We start from the raw sequence: 22,691 nt of genomic DNA on the forward strand, positions 1-22,691 counted from the left end.
ACCCACTGTAGAACCTAACAAATTAAAGTGACAACAAAAACTAATAATTTTAGCTAATGTCCTGTCCATTTGTCCTCTTTGAGGCGTAAGTTTAAAATTAGACTCAATCAAAATGTCGGTCACTGTCTCAGTATTTGAGATAAAAACGTTTGTGTTGTCTCGCAAAAAGTGGGACACTAGGTCACTCTGCTCTCCGGTTGCCTAACACTTCAACATTCACACAAGTAAAATACACATTGTGTAGACGTAGTCATGTTGATACGGTCTAGCTTTCCATGTACAACGCTGGAAGTTGTTGGTGGATATTGGCAGTGAAGTGTAAATTCACCGCAGAACGTCCTCCCCACCACAGCGCGCTTCTGTTGGACACAGACTGAGCGAGTACACAACTGCTGCTGCGTTCAGAAAATGGCCGACAGATTTTCTAGGTTCAACGAAGAGCGTGATTTCCAGGTAATGCATGTTAAATATTTGGTCCACCTCCATATTTTTTAAAGTGTCGAGGTGTTTCAGTAAGTTAATATCTATTTGAAGGTTAAGGACAGTTTTGACGTATCGTGTACACCATCGTGCATTTCGCTCTAGATCCCCGTTGCTAGCACTGCAAGCTAGCTATGCTAACGCTAGTGCACTGCGGCTCTTTTGATATTAACTTGCCTTACGGCTCAGTGTTCGCCTGAGTGCTATATTTGACCCATGTCTTGGATTATCGTCTTCATTATCAACCGTTTCTTTCTGAAACTACAAACATTTAACCACGCAACAGCAAAATAGATACTGGAGTCCCAATTAGCTCATTAGTGACCTTGGGCATTCTGATTATTTTTCGACATATGCTAAGGATGGATAGTGAGCTAACATAGCTAGCTTGTACGCACATTGAGCTGTTGTAGCATTAATAGCCATAAATGACTGTATTATTTTGACAGCTGAAATTCCACCACAGTTGGTCATCATCAGGTCGAGATGAATCTAGCAACAGATAGCTGTCGGATATTATTCAGAAATTGCCCCCGGTATCGACTTGAAAACACAGAGTGTAAGTTAGGAGCATGTTTAGCGACACATTTTAAGTACAGTGTCCTTGGTCATTCATATACTGATTATCTGCTAATGTAACTGTGTAAATGAACTGTCTTTTAGCATTGGTTTCACACCGATGACACTTTTGTTTTGTTTCCACCCGCATTTAAACGTCTGGCTGAATATTGACACAGTAACTGGGAGTCTTTGTAAATATTTTGCGTTATCTTAATAAGTACATCTCCGATGCCAGTTAAAAATCTTATGTTTGTCACATGACGTTATTCAGGTTGTATATTTGGCTTGGTTCTGTAGCTGAATAGATTAATTTCACAACCTCTGTTTGAGCTGTTTGTCCCCCACAAGCCCATCTTGGATCTAAGACCGCACCCAGTAGAAACCAAATACTGTTATGCTTACTAGACTACAAAATAAACTTGCATCTTGACTGTTGGTATTGTTTAATTATAAACCCTTCGCTAGAGGGTCATTCGTCCACTGTGTAACTCAATTCTTTCAAACATCTAAACCTTTTTTTTTTTTTTTTTTTAAATTCTTGTGGACTTCCCACTTTTGACGTTGTTGTTGTTGGGCGGTCTATAAGCTGTTACTGCAAGTGAGAATAAAGTAACTGTTTTAACATCTGTTTGAAATGTGTTATCTGGTTCAAAGATACTTCAAAAGAGTGGATACATGGCAGTGGCGATTTGAATCTCAGATATCATTCTGATGCACATGTTAATGCTTTTCTGTTCTTAATTACAGTACACTAATGTGGAAGGAGTTTTAATAAATAAAACAAGCCCATCACCAACACATTTAGCATGGAGATTTCAAAACACTGATTCTAGGAAGCATCACCCTATCTATTTGAAAAACTTGCATTGCCTCATTGTACATACATGGACATAGTTCAGTTCTTTTTGTCATGTCTATGTCCCCTTTATTTTATACTTTTTGTAAAAAAGCAGGAGACTTTCTGTGTTGATAGCAGTGTTCAGGCTGGGTTAGTTTATGAGTTTAAAGCTTTTAATTGAATGCTAATCCATGGATGAATGCTTGTATCTATGATTTCTGCTCGTATTTCTTAGATTTTTCTGTTCCGTTATTAAGATACATTTTAAAAATGACATTAAAGCATGTAATCTTTTGGGCTGGTGTTAAGCTTTTTGGTTAAAGTTGGGTGTATTTTGGTAATAGTATCAAACATAATTACAGTTGGAAATCAGCTGTTTCTTTGAGCAGTGTTGTGACAAACTACCAGACATGCAATTAAGTTCTAATTATAAGCTTGCATATAAGAAACTGTTTTGTTTTTTCCCCCTCTGCACCCACTGTGGAACTTGTTTTTTTTGCTGGTTTGTCAGTGAGAGATGAATTGCTGTGTGGTCTGAATGAGTCTGTTGAGGGCAGCTCCAGCACAGCACAGTAGAGCTCTGTATGTGAGAACTGCTGCGAAGGCATTCATATGCTCAGTATTCAGAAAGTTTCTCTCTGACTCCATGGATAAAAGCTTGCTGCCAAGCAACACTATTCAGGAAACACCCACAGATGGTCTACCTAATATCTATAGCACAACTAGCCCAACAACCCTGTCCTCTTTAATGACTTAGCAGTGCTGTTGGACCTGTAGAACATGACTAGTCTTGACTTGCAGAATAATATAACACAATTCATGAGCTCCTGCATAGAGTAACTCTCATTTCCTAATGCGATGTGGTATGGGACATCTATTTAACTGCAATAGCACAAGTGGCAGTTTACTCTCGTAATGCAGATTGGAGAACATGGTCAGAGTCATTTCTATGCAGCACTGGTGTGGGGTTCATGTATTAAGAGTCAGAGTGATGAGGAAGCAAACGGCAGTGAAAATTAGAAGTCATTGTGGTGGATAGAGGCAGTGTTGATAGCACATTAAGTGGTTTGGACAGAAAGTCAGTAGAAGAGGAGATGAGGGGGGAACTGCAGGGAGCCATCGATTTGTTCACAAATAAGCCCTTTGCGCTTCCCAAGCAGCTCTTCTTCTCATAATCCCCGGCTTCGCTCATACTGATGCAGGGTCCTGTTTCGTCTGAATTAATGACAGCAAGTATGGCATCTCATCACCTCATTATAGTAGGCTGAATTAAATAGTTGCTTATCTCTGCAAAACCAGGCTTCCTGAAAAAAAAGTGCTGCAGTTCCATTGCCCAGCCACATAAGCATTGGTTTCTTTTGTTTTTAAACAGACATTTCTTTTCAGAGTTTCACAAAATGACCAAAGTGATGTATGCTGTAGAGTATTAACAGTTATCATCCAGTGTAAGAAGACTTAGGAATATAGAGGGAAACTAAATATTCTTCTGCTTACAAAACTTTGCTTCTTTTTCTTTTCTATTTTTTTTAATAGTTGCTTTTGATTTACCTGTCCACACTAACCTGTTTGTAGATGCTACAAGTAATTAGTAAGTAATACACCGTCCAATATCTTTGTAGTCTTTCATAATTCTGAGGGTAGAATAAAGCAAACTCATAAACATGACCTTTGTCTCTCCTCTGCTGCCAGAGAAAGGAAGCCATCTGTCTCTGAGTAGAAACTGCTCTGTAAGCTCACTCCTTCAGTTGGGGTGGTAAGCCCATTACTCACTCTCAGCCTGACCCAAGATTCAGTTTGTATTTCTAAAGCTATGCTTCATATTCAGTCAGATATCCTGAGGAAGCATTAAGTCACTGTAACTGCTGGAAGAAATTTAATGTGAAATAAAGAAATGGAACTCAGCTGTCACTTTAGTTTTTAGTCAAGGTTATCAGATCTTTTAGTTATTTGTGTGCTGGTCTGTTGCTCAGTGTAAAGGGCGGCGTAAAGGTGTACCAGGCACAGGACACTCCTCCCTTCATATTGCTGTCTCATTGTTTTGAAAGTGCAGACATAAGAATCAAGCAATGTGTTGTCTTGAAATGCAGATTTTATGTTCATTCCTGAGTTCTTCCTACAAATTTCTTCCTGTGAACTGCTATCAGTGCTGCAGCAACTAATTGGTTATTTTCACTTGCGTGTCTAAGTAACAGCTATTTTCTCAATTCAGATGAATCATTTGATCTCTGAAATGTGAGAAAATTGTGAAAAATTACAGATCTTCGTCTGTGTTTAAAAAGCGTGTTTTGTCAAATTATTAGTCAGAAGACCAAATGATGTTAAGTCATTTTCAAATAAAAATATTAAACTGCTTCTTTTATCAAAGTAGTTGCCAATTATTTCTTTATTAATTGACCAGTTTTCTACTAGTTTTCTACTTTTCTGCTTTCTGATATATTTCTACTTTACACTTTTAAATGTGTCCATCAGGGTGGGAATCACTTTGACCAGTATGAAGAGGGTCAGTTGGAGCTGGAGCAGGCATCCCTGGACAAGCCCATCGAATCGGTAAGGCTGCATCCATCATCCTGCACCATTGGACCAGCTGTGAGAGTGGATATGATTGGTCCAGGGAGCAATAAGAACAACACCTTTTACTCCATTCATACTGTCCGTGTAGCTGCATCCAGTGTTTTCTTGAACACATTGCCACCTAACTTGTAGAATCACTTGTCTCATGTGCATTAATATCCTTTAAGTCCCCCCGCCCCACTTCCCATGTCCTATGCCTACTCCATTTCTTGTGTGACAGTTCAAAATAAGTATGTATAGGCTAGATGTTCCTGTTTTATGTAGAGCTTAAAGATAATCGTTAGATTTTTGTATCAGTTTCCCATTAGTCATTGTTAGTCATCTAAGCGCTAGGAGAAGAAATTGCTGTGAAACCATGGAGTGGATGAAGCACTGTCATTAGTGGCTGGTTTTTGAGTACTTACAGAAAAATTCATACATATTTTAATATGAAAACTGCATACACGTTACACATAGGTGTAGCATGAGTTTATATGCTAAACAAAGCTGGTCACTTATATTTTTTTATGAGTCACTTTGAGATTTCAAGGCTTTTTTAAATTTGTATTTTTTTTAATTTAATTTATGTAGTCCTAAATAAAGTCTTAAAAAAAGGAAGACCAATAGAATGCATTTTGCAGTGCAGATATGTTTTTAAAATGACCACATTAGTTAGTTTACAGTTGTATATCTGATTGTTTTGCAGTTTGTCAAATTTATGTTTATGAAAACTATGCAGTGCTTATTCCACCCCATTTAGCAAACAAGCGAGTGCACATTAGATGGTGTGAGTGGATACATTTGTGTTTGAGTGAGTGTGTGTCTATGTAGCTTTAGAATTTGTGTGTTAGTGTTTGTGTCTATAGGACAGTTATCTTATTGTACACAACTTGGGGTGTTCGACATTTCTCTCCTGCAGCGAATTGGCCCCTATTAGCTAAGCAGCAATGACCCGGTTTGTATTTGCACGCTCTGCTTTCTTACTCCTATCTTTAGGGTCCTTGTAACGCTTCTCTGACTATCTTTCTCTCGCTCTCTCTTGCTCTCTCTCTCTCTCTCTTTGGCTATCTCTGTTTCACTACTGTTAAACTTTACATCTATTCTCTCTCTACCTCAGTTTCTCTCTCTCTCTCGCTCCCTCCCTACTACACAGTGATTCGGTGTACAGTACCCTCTGTCATTCTGTGCTGGCATGGTGCTTGTGCAACTGGGACTGCATTTTTCGCTGAAAAGGCACTTCGATAATAGCGCAGGCAGCTGTCTTCTTTCTGTCTTTCTTACTTTCTCCATACCCCCGTTCTGTCTCTCAAGCAGTGTGGTGAGCAGGCTCAAACTCTGCTTACTTTCAGTTTTAGGTCACTTTATGAAGCATGTCAGATAGAATCAGTAACCACATAGAGTTAAATAACTCTGAAATACAATTAAATTATTATAAAAACAGAAACAAATTCTTTAATCACAGAGTATACAATAGTAAATGAGTATAATGATGGATGAAAAATTATGAACTCAGGTGAATTATAAGTACTGTAAAATAATTTCTAACCTCAATATTAGCTTGAAAAATAACCTGCATGTTTTGGATTAAACATAGCTGTATGCTATAAAAGGATTTTACCGAGCCCTTGATTTGACCAAGCCTTGTTGAATTTTTAAGAAAGGGTAGTAGGTAGTACTCTGTTAACCAAGAACATTAAAAGATTCTATCTATGTAGAATTTTATGTATGAAGCAGTTCCTCACAGATACAAAAATGATTGTACCGTGTGGGTGAGAGAGGGTGAAAACAGTGAGGGGGAGAGAGGTGGCCTGCTCACCCGGCTTAAGTGGCTCTTTTGCTCCTGCGCTATTATTTGTGGAGGGGTCCTGAGGGCCATGCTGCAGCATCACACAGCTCCTCACACGTCAGCAGAGGTGTTGTCAACTGTCACTTAATTGCCAGTACCGTTAGTGTTATTGAACATAATTGTTTTGGATGGTGCATGCTCAAAAGCAAGGTGATTTTACCGACAGTGCTGTGCAAAAGTATTTAGGCACCCACCATTTATTCATATTTTCCTTTCAAATAGCTAGACCTTCTTGTAATTTTTTTAAGTGGCCTTGTGCAATAGCTCTCCAGTCTTTCTGAAGGTCTTTAAAGGTTTTTCTTTGGACATTAAATACTTTTTCATGTATTTTAAGACTAGCTCTTAAAACGAGAGGCCATTTTCAGAGGCTATTGTTTCTTTGTTTTTTGTTTCTTTTCTTCTTCTTTTTTTTAATGCCACTTAACACTGACCTGTGAGTAGGGATGGGTATCGAAAACCGGTTCTTGTTGAGAACCGGTTCCCACTGTTTCAATTCCTTGGAATCGTTTGCCATTTTTGCAAACGATTCCCTTATCGATTCCAGTCGCCCCGAATGACGTCACCACGTTGCGGAGCGTCATTTACCTGGCAGGAAACATGGCGCCTAAGCGGCTCAAACGCTCAAAAGTTTGATTATACTTTATGAGAACCGATGACAACAGGGCAACTTGCAAAGTAGATATTTCATTTAAGGGAGGAAACACTACGAATATGCAAAAGCATTTGCTCACAAAACACGCAATGACACGCATTTTTAATTCCGCTCCGGACTCGTGACTCCCAACCCAGCAGCAGCGCTAACGTTTGCACGTCCTCTCCCGTTAATGCGGCAGGTAAATAATCAACTAACAGTGCATATTATGTTAGCGCAATCTGCCTTATTACAAGACCTGCCATTACTGTACATGTAGGTGACCATGATGAGAGAGACAGACAGAGTCTGGCTCAGATGCTGGCAGTTCTCGCTGCAGTCTACCGGTAGCGTCTCCTTTCAGGCCAGGATAGACGAATGTCACCGAGCAGTGTCTAAGTTTGTGGTCAAAGGCTTGCACCCATTTGCTACAGCAGATGCCCCCGATTTTTGGTAAGTGAATGTGTTTAATTGTGGGCAGGGACATTACTGGATATTCTTGTGTAATTGCCACAGAACAATTTATGTTATACTTTGTTATTGCTACAGAAGAATGTTGCAGCTTTAAGGCAGGGATGACTCCTGGAGTTGCTTTCTCACTGCATATGCTTTATTTCACAATCAGATCGATTCGATAACAAAAACATACAGCAGCTCCTCTCCTACTCCTAGCCCTTCGCTGCGGTGGAAAAAAGAACGACTTCAATCCCCTTCAAGGAACATACGTACAAAATAGTTTTCCTGATACACCAATGGGGCGTTCAATGCCATCTTGTAAATATAAGTACTCTGGCAGAGTAACAGTTCAAATGAAAAATACACCAGAACAAACAAGCAAACAAAAAAAGAAGTGTGGGGTACCTTTGAACCAATGAACAAAGTATAACAATTTATACTTTTTAACATAACCCGACCCCGTCAATATGTGATATGTCTCACAAGAATATTTATTTTATTATTTTACATTTACAATTTTTTTTCCTGGGGACCCTGTGACACCCCATTGAAGAGCCGTAGGCTGGATCTCTCAAGATCTCACTGTTGGGTTTGTAAGGCCATGTTACTCCTAAATTTCTATCTTGTTCAAAGAGAAGATATAAAACAAAGCTCTGAGCTAATCGACCTTAGTGTTCTCCTTTTTAAAAAAAAAAAAAAAGAATCGATAAGAGAATCGATAAAGAATCGAATCGTTAAACAGAATCGAAAATGGAATCGGAATCGTTAAAATCTTATCAATACCCATCCCTACCTGTGAGTCACTGGAGCATAAAAAAGGCACCTTTTCAAGATTTGAACCTGTGTTGTTTCTACTCTACTCATAACTGAAAATGTAGCAAAGAACCACATTTAAATAATATCCTTAGGCACTTTGTCACTAGCCCCATGTAATGTTTTTTTAAAAAAATATTTGAGTTTCAAGAACTGGAGGACAAAATGGCAGGCCTTTAACAAAAAAAAAGCAAATAAATTTATCTGAAAGAAAACATTAAACGTGAGAAAAAGAAACATGATATTGTTATCAATATGTGTGGAAGAGTTCAGGAGAGGGGTACAACCATTTGTAAGACCTGTTGTAGGCTCTGTCATGGTTTGGGGCTGCCTTTCAACCAGTGTTGTTTAAGATCTTTTCTAAATTTAAGGAATTATGATCACAAAAAATACGGGCAACACCTTCATTTTTCAGCCTGACAACGGTGCAGTGCAGTAAAGGCATGCCTTTTTATAGAAATGCACACTTTGGAACATTAACAATCATTGATTGGTTTCCCCAGACCATGGCCCTCAACATTATTGAAGCACTGTGAGATCATCTTGGCTGAACTTCTGTTTTTGAACAGAACTTCTGTTCTGTTCAAAAAGCAGCCATCATCCAAAGAAGAGTTTTTAACTGACCTCTAATTAGCCTGGAATACTATTCCTGAGGACTGCTTAAATAAATGATAAGAAAGCTTAAGAAGGTTCAGGGTGTGCTGATGAATAAAGGTGTTCATTCCAAATTTTGACTTTCATACTCATTAGAATTGTACAAACTGTTTTTTTTTTGGTTTTTTTTGCAGATGTTTCAATAAGTCGCTTCACCTATTTCCCATTCGCTAGCAAAATATAAATAACCGAGGGGTGACTCACGACTTTTGCACAGTACTGCAATGCAAGGAAATATCAGATGATATTTGGTGATTCAGAAGATATTATGAGGCTGTTCTTAATTTTAAATTTTTAAAAAAAAGGTGTAGTACAGTTTTTAAAGCAAAAAACGTAACTATATTACGCTGACCAAATCCCCAAAAGCATGTTTTAAAAACAGAATTTCATACTTGGATGTAAACAACACATAAATAGAAGTAGATCTAAAAGTCTGCATTAAATTTTAAGCGAAGTTTTTATGTTGACACTTCTATCACAGCTTCCTTAGTGAAAACTTCTAAGGCAGTAGAATTTGTGGCACTTGATCACCAGTGTTACATCTCGGAGCTGTTGGTGAATGCTTTGGCCCAGCTTCTCGGAGCCCCTCTCCAGCCACTTATTGTGTGTGATCTATAGGCAGCTAGAGGTCTGTGGTACTTTATTGGGATCTTTTTTTCTCTTCCTATCTTTCCCATTTGGTCTTTGCTATTTTCTCTAACACTGTTTTTTGCATTGCATGTGTTAACTTGATAGCATTCAGTACTATTTCCGCTCAACACTCTGTCTTAATCACAACTACAACCTTTTCTCCCAGACTCATTTCCCCCACGTCTCTTGACCCTCCTAGTCCCTCAATCCTACCATCCTCCTTCCTTCCCTGACCTGACCCAGTACCAGAGCGATATGCAGTGGGCAGCCTCAGAGCCACAGAAACCACACAGATGTGCAATCCAAGAAACATGAGTATTCAGGCCACAGGGAGATTTATTTCTTTATTATGTATTTCTAGGCTTCTTGTAGACATTATGATTGTCTCAAAGTTACCAAGGTTCTAAGAGGAACATTTGGGTGACAGTGTATCAGCTGTTACTGAAGTATGTAGGGTCTTGCATTACAGCCAGACAGTATCTGACACAGCTGTTTGTCCTTGTTTGACGTCTGTCACATAAAAGGTAGGAAGAACAACAGCACAAGCAAAAGGTCAAACACAACTGACCCACATTTTCACAACACCACAGGCTCTAAATTTACCACAGCTACCAAAGGGGTCATAATTGAGACTATCACAAATGATTTAAGTAGCTATTGGACATCAACACACTCTCACACACAAAAAGAACAGGAACACTTATCTGTTTGGAGGTGTTTATTTCTTAACTACACTGCTAAATTCCCTCACCTTGAATTGTGGCTTCAGAATTATGAGGTAAGTACGTGTTTTTAGTTATTTTATTTTCAATAAATGAAATAAAATTGACCCCCCCCCCCCCTTCTCCCTAAATTAGTAAGTGAAATCTTTAAAATCTGCCACATCTACACATACAAATAGGCTTATTATTTTATTTTTTTGCCTTTTCATGCTCTTAGATGGTTGTTTTCATTTAGTCATACGTAGAGTAACTGACAACTACAGAGCTTCACTTTCAAGGCAATTGCTAAAATGAACGAGGAGCTGCAGAAAGCAATCTTGTCTACCACCACTGAAAATACGTGGTTTTTGTTAGCTTCAGTCCATACGTTTATGAGTATGCCTGTCCAGTGTTGGCATGTCTTTATTAATCTGAGCTAAAGCAATTTCTCACACCCTGACAGGGACACACACACATACTGTCTCATTAAAATGGCTGCATAGGCTCTCACTAAAAGTAAATACTCTGAGGTCTCTAAATGGGGTCCCCTGCATATCACTTTCCTTTTTACATATATGTTGCCATGCACTGTGCCATTGAAAGCACATTGCACACTCTTGAACACCTCCTCTTGTAGAGGTCTTTGTTTGGATAACATTTTCTATTTTTTTTCTTTCTCTTATATTAACAGTCAGTTGGTGGATTTATTGAAATGCCTACCTTTTCTGTTTGTATACAGTATTATGTTTGTTTTAAAGCAGAGAGAGATTTGTATTTTTAAGAACTAGAGAAGCTAGCAGAATTGCAGTTGAAAGCGTTTGGCCGGTTTCTTACGTTGTGTCACGTGTGACTGTTTTTTTGACAGCCCAGTATTTTAAAGCCAGGTTCGTATGGAAATGCCTTCACTCCACTTGCACTGCTGTTGGACTCGCCGTCGTTGCTTTCATCTGTCTGTCTGTCTATTCTTTTGGTGCACTTGTCTGTTCAACACCCAGTCTGCTCCTCATCTCCGCCCTCTAACTTTTGCTGAACACATTTTGAACGCATCGTTTTCTTACTGTCAGCAGTTGGAACTGTTGCCTCATCCAACATGCCCTTGCTGGTTTTTTTTTATTTGTTTGTTTAGTTGTTTTTTGTTTTGTTTTGTTTTTTTTGGGGGGGGGGGGGGTTCCTAGTATAATTACTTGATTTAAACTCAAAAGATTGATTTGTGAAAGGGAGCATATACATTTATGGCACTTGAGTCTGAGTCTTTTTTTTTTCCTAACAACCACATTTTGTGCTGGAAAAATAAATCAGCTAACATCAATTGCGCAGGGGATGAGGGAGTGCCTTTCTCAGCAGTTAGTTCAGGGTGGATTTTATTTTCTCAATTCCTTCTTCATAGGTCAGCTAATTCCCCTCATCAATAAATGCTTTTCTGTGTAGAGTCTTGTCAGACTCCAATATTGCAGTTAAGGACAGAAGCAGGTCCTGTGTCAAGAACAGGAGTGGCTTTCACTGCAGCAAATTCTGCAGTGTTTTCCCCTAACAATAAATTCAGAGCACATTTTGTCTATTAGGCATGAAGAAATGATCCTTAGTGGCCATAAAGCCTCTAATTCATATAAGTCCTTGCCCAACTGCTAGGCAGCAACAAGTAATAAACAGTGATTTGCAAGACTTTTTAATTTAGCCTTCAGTGTCCTGATTTAGGAGTTGATTCAGGCAGTCTGTCTCCAGTTGCCTTCCTGCCATGTTAGTCCCAGCGCATATTTCTCTCTTATCTCATTCTACAGCGGAAAGGATCTGACATTTGCACAGTAAAGGAGTAAAAAAAAAAAAACCAACCCATCAAACTGTAACAGAAACAAGACGTGAAGAATTTGAGTCTTTCTTGAGCATTTGCTGCAAACATCAGCCAGATGATTTGGATATGTTATTCTTGTCACCAAAATGCAAAGTATTTTTAAGTTTCCTGAGTATGTCATATTGTACAAGTATGTCACTTGTAAAATAGGGCAAAGGAAGGCAACAGTTTGCTTTGAAAAACCACCTTAAAAAAGGGCTACAGCCAGATGTATCTCAATTAAAGTCTCGTGGGCGGAGATGCAGTATGCACACTGCGTGTGTGAGTACCACTCCCCTTCACATGCACTAACTCATACAAGCCCAGTTCACTTTCACCACCCTAGAAACTCACCCTCATCATGGCTCAGCCTGCTCTGTTCTGCTCCCAACCTCCTGTTTTTACCAAAGAGAACTAATTGAGCCCCGTTGAGCCATCACTTTCCTCTCTGTGCCTGAACCACCTGAGACTAACACAGTTGGAGTTTTGTTAACCCGCCCACACCCCTCAGCCCGCCCCACTCCTCTGTATGTGTACCATTCACAGTGCGCTACTAACACCGACGATCCTTTTTGTTAAAACTCTTTAACAAAAAGCTGCATGCAGTTTTTTTTTCTGTTTAAACCCCTTCACTTTCTGTTTGTGAAAGTTGATGTCAATCTCTTTGTGATTATAAATATCCTTTTTGTTTGGTTTGTATGTTTTTTGGTAGAATGCAGCACTCTGGTGAATGTTAGACAAGCTTGGAATAGTTATAATCACAACAGCAAAACACTGCTTATTAAGAAATCTCATCGTTACCTGTTTATTTGTGCTTGAGGATGTACTGTAGTGTGTAGTGGTGGGACGGTCTTGCATTTCACTTAATGTTTTTGTTTTCTTGCTGACCCATACTAGTGATATAACGGTCTCCGACATGCACATTTGGCCCCACAGTGTGCTAAGAGTTCCTGTTGTGTATGTTTTTGCACTCCTCTTGCCTCTTTGGTTCATTATCAGTTGCTTGATCTTGTGATGCATTTGTCATAGAAATCATTAGTATTAAAAGAAAAGCCTTGCACGCACGTTCAGAGGCCTCAAGTAGTTTGAAGGTATGTTTTCTCATTTCTGAATACTAATGGTATCTATGAAAATATCAAATTATAAGTGTTGAAATTGGTGGGATGTGACGATTGATAACAGACCAGAGCCGCTAAGGATGTCCAAAAACAAGCACAACAGCTATTTTTCGTATATCTGGTGGGGCTACATGCACACAATGTGTTCCTCTCTTCACCTGCACACCCGCATATCCCCTCACACATGCATATTCTATCCACCCTGGGCCTTGTAATGGTAATCCAAGGCCCACTAGTTCCACTTCTGTCTCTTCCTGTTGCTATAATTTTTTGTGACAGCTGCATATGTTTCATGGTGCTCTCCTCGTCATGGTTACAGAATCACAGCAAGCTTGGAGTTTCTGGTCTTTGTTTTGTTTATGCTAGATTTCCATACCTGTTCTGTGTTACTTTTCTTTGTGTACTGAGATCTTGCTCTGTAGTGGTTCATATATGTATGCGTGTGATACATATATCGCCCTCTCCTTCCTCCTTCCTACTCCTCCTCCTCTTAACTTCTCAGTTAGTGGATGTGACTTCATGTGTTACCTTTATCAATGGAAAAATATAGAAATAATCACGCCCAGTTTCTTTGCCTAATAAAGGTTTTTAAAATGCACTCCTACTTCAGGAGGATATCTTGTAGTTTACAGATTACATATAGCCTCATGTATTGTTCATAGTTGAATTCAACCCTTCCTCTCAGTCTCCCACTTTTTATTCCCCCACACCCAGCCTCCCTTACCACTCTTTGTGCTGGAAGACACTGATTATTACACGCTGTAGGTGATGACGATAATGACGATGGTGTTGGTGGTGGTGGTTGTGCTGATGATGGTAGCGTGATCTGAGTGTTATTTATTTATTTTTTCTTTGTTAGTGTTTTTTTATTTTAATTTTGTTTTTATTTTATTTTTCACCCGTGCTACGGGTAAAGCTCCTCTTATTATTGGAATATTTTTGGTTTTTTTCTTCTCTTCTCTCTCTGCTAGGATAACATCGGGCACCGGCTGCTTCAGAAACATGGCTGGAAGTTGGGCCAAGGCCTTGGCAAAACCATGCAGGGTAAGGGCACACTCTTCTTTACACTTAAGTTCAATGTATGATGGTATTGGAACACTATGTATCATTTTCTTTCCTCTCACATTCCCCCTTTTGTATTATTTTATTTTATTTTTTTGTGCTAGATTTTCTTTTCTCTTTATCTTTTCTCTGCCTTCTTCCTTTGTATCTGGTAGTGTGAAATTGATTGTTATTCAAGGAAACATTGTAGTTGTTTTTTTGCTCTCATACTGCTGTTACTTTAAACTGAAAGAGGGAAGAAAATATTCTTGACCTTGATTAAGACTTAGGGAAGGGACTTTGGGGCTTGGGAACTAGAATGGAGCTAGTCATCTTCACATAATGCTTTAGTTGACAGCAAAGTTGAATCTGCCCTTTGTTCACATTCAGATTCAGTGCTTTTGAACATACAGTTTGCTGATATGGTGGTTTCTTTGTTGCCTCCAGGGGACATATTTGTTTTATCTATTTCAGATCATGCCCTGAACTTGAAAGCATGTGCTGATCATATCAGAATTTTCTAAATATGGGATAAATAAAGTGTTTATCTTATCTCATTTTTAGCTAAATTGGATTTCTGTTAAAAAACATGTTAAAACATGAGTATTTATTTATTTTAGTTGGATAGGGGTGCAAATAAATGAGAACACATTAGCTGGGTTTTTTCCATTGCAAGAACCTTTCCCAGGGACTAAAGACTTTTGAAGGACCTCTTGATTTTAACTACAGAGGCCCAGAGACCCTCTGGGGGAGTTATTTTACCCCACAAGTCCCTGAACGTTGGAGTGAGACTTGTAGCACTGATTATTTCTGATTCACTTAGTTACTGACTTGTAGCATTTTAACCAGCACTTTGACCAGGCTCATCTCTCGGTCACATAGATGGTAAAAACCAGTTTTGTTACTGTAAAGTGAACCTCATAAGCTGGCAGTTTATAAATATGTTAATCAGCAAGCTAGTATTGAACAGAGTGATGATTCAGAGAAATGCAAAAAAGAAAGAAAGATGGTTTTACAGCCATTATGTTCTAAGTTCCTAATAAACATGCCTACACCTCCGCGCACCTCCACAACCCTACAGGAATGCACTGCATTGCCATATTTTTGTAATCAAAAAGAAGTTTTTATGCTGTCCATTGTGTGGTTGCTGTGTGTGTGCTGGTCATCACACGACCTACAGCTCTGAGACCGCAAACAGAAGTTAGAAATAGGGACCATAGGTCCACTAGTAGCTAGCAGACATTTGATCAGACACTGTGTTGGACAGTCCCATTAGTTGAACACTTCTTGTATCATTAAATTCAGTGTTTACCCTGTATACCTATGACTTTATACAATTGATGAGTCCAGCATTTAATCTAAAAATCTGCTTTTCTATTACTCTAACTGCATGCCCAAGAACATATTACATTGTATTACTCTATTAGTTTAAGGATTGCTTTGTATTTTGAGAGTGACTCTGAAATGCTCAGTGACCTGTGCACTAGAACAAATTCTCTAAGATGTAAAAGGCTTTAGACTAAAAAGCTGCATTAAGAGAGGTTTACTTTCTCTTGGCCATTCATAGTAATCTAATGGCCTTGTTTATATTGAATTGCACGAACTTAGAAGGCTGCACATAGCTGAGCGTGCGGGTTAGACCTTGGCCGACGTTGGCACCTCATTAGCTCAGACCTGCTGTGCTCATAGGCTCATTGGCTCAGTGGCAGTGGTGCAGAGCCTTGGCATGTCTCCACCAAGCCATTTCCTGTCTCTTCACTGGCTTTCCTGTTCTCATCAGCATCTTCATTTTCTCCTTTTCCTCCCCTTTCTGTTTCTACTCGTAGCCTCACCCTTCCCTGAATTCTGCCCAAAAAGGGTGATGTATAGCATTCTATATGAGTGATGTCAATGCCTTCAGGGCAAGCGAGTCCTTGCAGTCTGTTAAGAGTGGAGCTTGTTTTTCTACATAGCTTCTGGTATTAATCTTATCTGCCTCCTCCTCTATGTCCCTTTCTGTCCACTGGATCCATAACATTTTAGTCATGTCTGACTTATCCATCTCCCTCGCTCACTTAGTCTTGCTCAGTTGCAATGCTTTCTCAAGTGCATTGCCCTTCCTGTAAACCTAGCAGTAACATCTGTTTTCAATATTGGCATTTTATTGAGAAACACCACTAATACTGCAAAACAGTGAAAAGCACACGCCCAAATTACATAGTTGTCTTAAATGTGTTGGGGCTTAGGCAGAGCTTGTATCTGGGTTGCTTAAATTTACTTGTCTTATATATACAGATCTATAAACATGTGTCCAGGATAGTGCTGCTTAATTGTTTTCATCTAATCCAGATTTCCTTGTTTACATGGTTCTGGGAATAGGATTTTTCAGTACACTGTATTGCCAAGTTAAAGAGTGAGAAAAGGGGGTCTTGAAAATGTCTTGGACTGTGTGCTTGACAAAATTTGAACACAGACTGCCTAACTAAACAGTGTCCTTAGTTTACCAGAATAATGGTAAGTGTTGACATTTGGCTGACCAGTAGAGGAAGACGAACATGATGAATCCTCTCTCTACTGTTAACATAGAGCTGTTATGTATTTTTTGTTGGTTTTATTTGAGTGTAGAAAGGTATTAAAGTAAGGTAATCACTATAGTCTTTACCTTTTTTGCTCATGCAGAATTACAGCATGCATGGTCTGTTCTTTCCATGTTCAGTTCAGTTCAGTTCATTTTTATTTCAAACATTTCAAACATGTGCCTTCACAATCATTACAAAATATCATTCCATTATTTGTTTGAAAAGGAGTAGGCTGAAGTATTTACTTATTTGTCCCTACCCCCTCAAGTTTTACCTCTCATTCATTTAATTTTTTTTTTGTCTTAAATTAAACAAACAACATATGAAACATATAAACATATGAAGTAAAACAAAACATAACATACATAAATCAAAAACAAGAAATTAGCAAGCCCCACCACAGTATAGTTTCTTTCATATGAAAAATACAGAATGTGTATATTTGCAGATACACAAGTTATGGAAAAACAACAAACCAAAACAAAACAAAAAAACAACCAAAAAAGAACCGCAACACCATTACCAGCAACATTACCATCCTGGGTTAACCCCGTTTTCTTCATTCTTATACTTATTTAAAATTAGGTTTTTATATTTTACTTTAAACTGTTTTATGTTTTGACTGTCTTTTATTTCTTCTGTTAGACTGTTCCATAATTTAACTCCTGCAATTGAGATTGACATAGTTCTTAAAGTTGTTCTAGCACTTTGTATTTTTAAATTCCATTTCCCTCTTAAGTTATACCCACCTTCTCTTTCTATGAACAATTTACAGATTTCTTTGGGAAGCAATTTATTTCTGACTTTATACATTATTTGCGCTGTTTTAAGCTTCACCAAGTCTTGGAATTTAATAGCTTGCATTTTGACAAAGAGTGCATTTGTATGGTCCCTGTACCCCACATTATTTATTAATCTAATGGCCCTTTTCTGTATTATAGTTATTGTTTGTGTGTTACTTTTGTATGTGTTTCCCCAGACCTCTACACAGTAGCTCATATATGGCAGTAGTAAAGCACAGTATAAAATGTGCAGTGCTTTCTGATCCAACATATGCTTTGCTTTCCCCAGGACGGCAATGCCCCGTGCCAATTTCCCCCGAACATAAGTAATGTTTGGCTTCCAACAGAGCTTGTGGTCAATGATCACCCCAAGAAATTTTATTTCATTTACTCTTTCTAAATATACATTGTCAACACATATTTCTACTTTGATGTTTTTCTTTTGGTTTCCGAACAACATAAATTTGGTTTTATCTAGATTCAATGATAATTTATTTATATCAAACCACTTCTTTAATATCGTTAATTCCTGTGTGATCATTTCCAAAACCTGTGGCAATTCCCCACCTGCACACAGTATATTTGTGTCATCTGCAAATATTACAAACTTTAAAATCTCCGATACTCTGCAGATATCATTTAAGTACATAATAAACATTTTTGGACCCAGTACTGAACCTTGAGGTACTCCACAAGCTATATCCATCAAATTAGATTTATATTCATTTATTTGTACATATTGTTGCCTATTCCCTACATAGCTTTTTAACCATTCCAAAACCACTCCCCTAAACCCGTACTTTTCCAGTTTTTTTAATAGAATTTCATGATTAACAGTATCAAACGCCTTCTTTAGATCTAAGAAAACTCCGAGCGCATACCTCTTATTATCCATACATTCCGTTATCTTTTCCATTAGATCTATCAGTGTTAAAATGTTGCTTCTAGGAATCACTTGTCCTCCAGAGACACTGAGCTCTCGTGAGCTCTGGTTGTTGAGTTTTATTGTTGCTGCCACCCTAGCAGCTCTCACATGTACATATATGGCCTTGGCTCCTAGTGTTGTCTCTCATAGGTATTCTCAGGCTGACCATGGCCAAGGACCAGAGTAGGCCAAGAGGCTGCTTCATTTCTTTCTGGGCAGGCTGACAAGTTTATGGAGGGTAACAACAGCAGAAATTTCAGAGCTTAGCGTTCAGTAACCATCATTGTTTATTTCCATCTGGCCATGAACCAGTGAATAGCAGACTATTTGATGTGATAAGGATGTGTGCTTTGTGTGGAGGAGAGAACAAGTTGCAGAGGCTGACTGTGCTCTTGTTTTTGCCGCTGGCACCAGTCATGAGATTATGTAAGCATCCTGCTTTGTGGGCAGATGAGACTGCGGCAAATTGTGTCCAGTTGTTGTGCTGGAATTAATGGCCCAGTGTTGGAGCACGCTATCTCCTGTTGAATTTTGCTAATATACTTAGGAGTAGGCATATCACATAGGTGAACCATTGCATCTCATTGAAGTCTGCTGGATAATCACTATAATCTTCCTCTTCTTTCCTGTCCTCTTTGCCTGAAGAGACGGTTGATGAAATTTGACATTAAAGCATTGTGTCCCCTTTTTTAAGTTTTTCACTGTATTGACTCTGTTCTTATTCTTCTTTTGTCCCTTTTGCCCTTTTTTTAGGTAAGGTTTGTTGGATCCTCTGTATGTCTGTGTGTGTGTGTGTGTGTGTGTGCGTGTGGGTGGGTGGGTATGTGTGTGTGTGGGTGTGTTTTCTTTTCCCACTCTGCAGTTGACCTCAGTGTAACACCCCTTTTACAGTTTATCATAGGCTAATGGCCTCTGTCAGCTTCCTCTTCTTTGCTTTATAATCACTAAACCTTTATTTCAATCTGCTTATGAGTAATGTGCTTCAATTTGAACAAAGGACGATCCATTTTAAATCAAGGTAGATTTAGGAAGCCATGATTCATTCAAAATCCTTAGAATCATCATCTCCGTGTATGTTAGATTTTTTCCCCCCCTTCTTAGAATTTCCGTGGCTGCTGTTGGGTAATCTGATTGGCTGTAACCATGGCTCAGACTGTGAATGGCTTGCAGAGTAGACAAGTTTTCTCCCCTCTGCTTGTTTGCCTGTTTCTACCTCCAAACCTGTGAAACTCATGTGTATGTGTGTGGTCATTATGTGGAACTGAGATGCGTGTGTGTCTGCTACTGACCGGGCCATAGAGTCAACTTGCAGGGAAAACCTCTCCACCTCTTACACCCCAATTGTCTCTGTCCCCATGGTCACAGGCTCCCATCCTCCCCCCGTTTCTTTGCCCCTTCAGCATAGCATGTTTGTCCCAGAGGTGCACTTCTGCCTGCCTCCAACTGTCATTCACCTGGGGCTTTAAGCAGTGTTGGAGGTAGCACACTAAACGACTACGTTCACATGATATAGGACTATATGACAAAACGATTGGATGCACAATTAACATCTTTAGTTGTACTTGAGTAACGTTGCTGTTCCATAGCAATAAAGAAACTACTCTAAGCACTGCTCAAAGCCTTGCTGGCTCTTCCCTCAGGTACATTTTATGTGTAGTTTGTGTTCACTTTTTCCATGGTTAAGCACATCCCAAAATGAGCTTGCTGGCGGTAGGCTAGCGAGGAAATGAAGGAATCTCAGGGAGATTTGCTAACTGGGCTGACAAGCATCTGCAAGGAAAAAAGCTCAGAGGGGGAAAATGGTGGTCATCCCTAGAGACACCTATTGTCTCAATCTAGATATTTGACCACATCTTTAAAAAGGCAAAAGTATATTTTTGATTCATTACTTTTCTTAGGCGGTAAGCCTCCCTCTAGACCCAAAATACTATCAGACGTGGCAGTTTCTAGTCTTTTTACGCAGAATAGCTCCTTTAACAGTTCTTATTTGATGAGATTTCACTTTTTTTTATTTCCCAAGCTAAAATATGAGGGATTTCCAGGGTTTTTACTAGATGTAAAACCAACCTGCTTTTCCACTACAGGAACTCAATGACATATGAGAATGCATACATGCATGTATTAGTGAAATGGTAGCATTCGTCATGATAAAGTTTAAAACCATGTTGTTTGCGCTATGTTATAGTGTTGGTTCATTTAGCACAATCTCCTGAGGGGAGCTCAGATTTTGCTTCCGCAACTCCCACTGCCCCATTTTTTAGCTTGTGTTCAGTTACAGGTCGCAAGTTCCCATAGTGGAAAAGATGTAAGGGGTGGTAATTTGTTTTTTGGGATATATTTTGTTTGAGAAACAAGATGACATCAGGCTAGGGGCCTGGGGACTGGGATAAGTGGTTGGGAGAGAGTGGTGAGAGGAAATCCCTGTAAGCACCTAGCCCTGAATGAAGGGATGAGGGGGGGTGGGGCGGTTGACACACAGTAGCCCCTCTGGTAATGAACCCCCCTAAATCCCATAACCACACTCCCAACCCCACCCTCCCTTCTCTATGTGCCTCAATCTTCCTGCTTAACCAATTGGTGTTTCTTTTTTACAGCGATTTGATCCTGCCCATGTTGTGCTGATGGTAAACTTAGTGGTAAATGTTATTTTATCCCCCAATTGAATTGTTTTCTGTTTGTTTTTATTTCTCCAATTTTTTTTTGGTTTGTTTTTCCTTTCATCAGAGCACCAATGCTACATAGGCTTTAATTCTCTCTGTATTAGTCTTCATTCTGCTGCTTGTATATTACCATGCATATGTATTACTCTTAGAACATTGTCATTTTGTTTGTTTTCAGTTTTTTTTTCTCCAAAAAACCTTGTGATTCACACCCTGTGATTTAGATGCACATTGTTTTTGTCTGGTCCCTTTCTTTTTCACTGGAATGGGTAATGTGGAAGTATTGTCACTGTGTTTAAAGATTGGTGATAGTTTGGGATGACTGTAATTGTTCATTAATCTATAATTCTAGGCCTGACTTGTGACTTGTCAGAGAGACCACTGCAGTGGCTGGCTAACAGACTAAACCCTGTTTTTGGTTTCACTTCTGCTGCTGCTTGATAAAGGGCATGAACTTACATGTCCAGGCTATCAGTAGTCTTGTGATCTCAAAATCAGCAGTTTTCTTTCACTTCCTTAGTTTGAATATGGCCAGAAAAATCATCCAATCACTGTTAGGTATTCTGTTTAAGAAAAAAAAAAGCCTGCCTAGGTGACAGACACTGCCGTGGGACTGAGAGTGCAGGCAGACTGTTATACAGGGTGCTACTATGCCCATGCATTTGTTTTTAAAATGACTATGTCATTGGGCTATGATGGCTAAAAGAAACAGAGATTTGCAATAAATTTTTTCTTACTTTCCTGTCTAGGAAAGTAAGAATGTGTAAGAAAGCCACTGCGGTTGTGATAATTTTGAAATTTTAATCAAAACCAAAAGGTTTTGAACATATTATTTACTCCATTACTTATGTTTCGTTCTCTTGATTGAAAATCATCTGTATTTACGAATAGGAGAATTCTATTTTCTCTTCTTTATATATGGCACCAACTGGTAGTAAGGTTACATCTTATTTAGCGCCACTGTAATTAAATATTAGTAGTTTTTCCATATGCCCAATGGTATACATAGAAATTTAATTTGTGGAAAAACCTACATTGGATTATTGGATTTGTGGGAGGGGAAAAAAACTGAAACCAAACTGAATTGATAATCACTATCAGTGTGATTAATTATTACATCTGGCTGGCATCAGGAGCAGCAGACTAGTCCAAATTCTCTTTATGCCTTTTGTTTTGAGATTCCCCTGTCTGTCTGTCTGTCCCCCCCTCCTTCTCCTCCTACTCATGCCCATGTTTTACCAGGTAAGTATCCCCCATCCCTTGCACTGTCACCATGGCGATACCTGGCCTGTGACGTCACTCTGCTGTAGTTCAGTGCTTGTGTCCTTTTTTTCTTCTTCTTTTTTTTTTAATTTGACTCTTTCTCTCTGCTTTGTTTGGCTGATTATGAGTGGATCAAGCAATTCAGTGTCAATCTCCAATGTAGTTTTGATTTACATATATTTTATATCTTTAATGTTTCATTCTGTTTTTGTTTTTTTGGTTGTCTTTGGTTTGTTTATTTTTCTACAAGTTAATTTCCTTCTGATCTAGCTCTTTTCACAGCTTACATAACATAGGTTAAGTAAACGGAAGAAAAATCTTTCAGCTTCAGTCATAATGAGGAAAGGGGGGCCTCT

General features: G+C 38.9%; 1 protein-coding gene across 8 annotated transcripts in view; it reads left to right on the top strand.

Moving 5' to 3' along the window:
- Window positions 1-302: 302 nt before the first annotated feature.
- gpatch8 (G patch domain containing 8) overlaps window positions 303-22,691 on the top strand; it is a 30,047-nt gene continuing 7,658 nt past the window's right edge. The window contains exons 1-6 of one of the 8 annotated variants that reach the window (XM_085271744.1): window positions 432-453; window positions 4,349-4,426; window positions 5,349-5,384; window positions 11,026-11,044; window positions 14,078-14,150; window positions 21,007-21,048. Coding sequence is in view for 4 of the 8 variants with exons in the window: in XM_085271739.1 (XP_085127865.1) it covers window positions 409-453; window positions 4,349-4,426; window positions 14,078-14,150 (196 nt within the window). In the remaining 4 variants the exon portion in view is untranslated. The other 7 variants (XM_085271740.1, XM_085271746.1, XM_085271739.1 and 4 more) reach the window with 7 other exon arrangements.

This window comes from Mchenga conophoros, linkage group LG4 (assembly GCF_057382185.1).
Source record: "Mchenga conophoros isolate Kocher_MC1m ecotype Shallow Benthic linkage group LG4, M_conophoros_male_GT1.1, whole genome shotgun sequence".
Lineage (NCBI taxonomy): Eukaryota > Metazoa > Chordata > Actinopteri > Cichliformes > Cichlidae > Mchenga > Mchenga conophoros.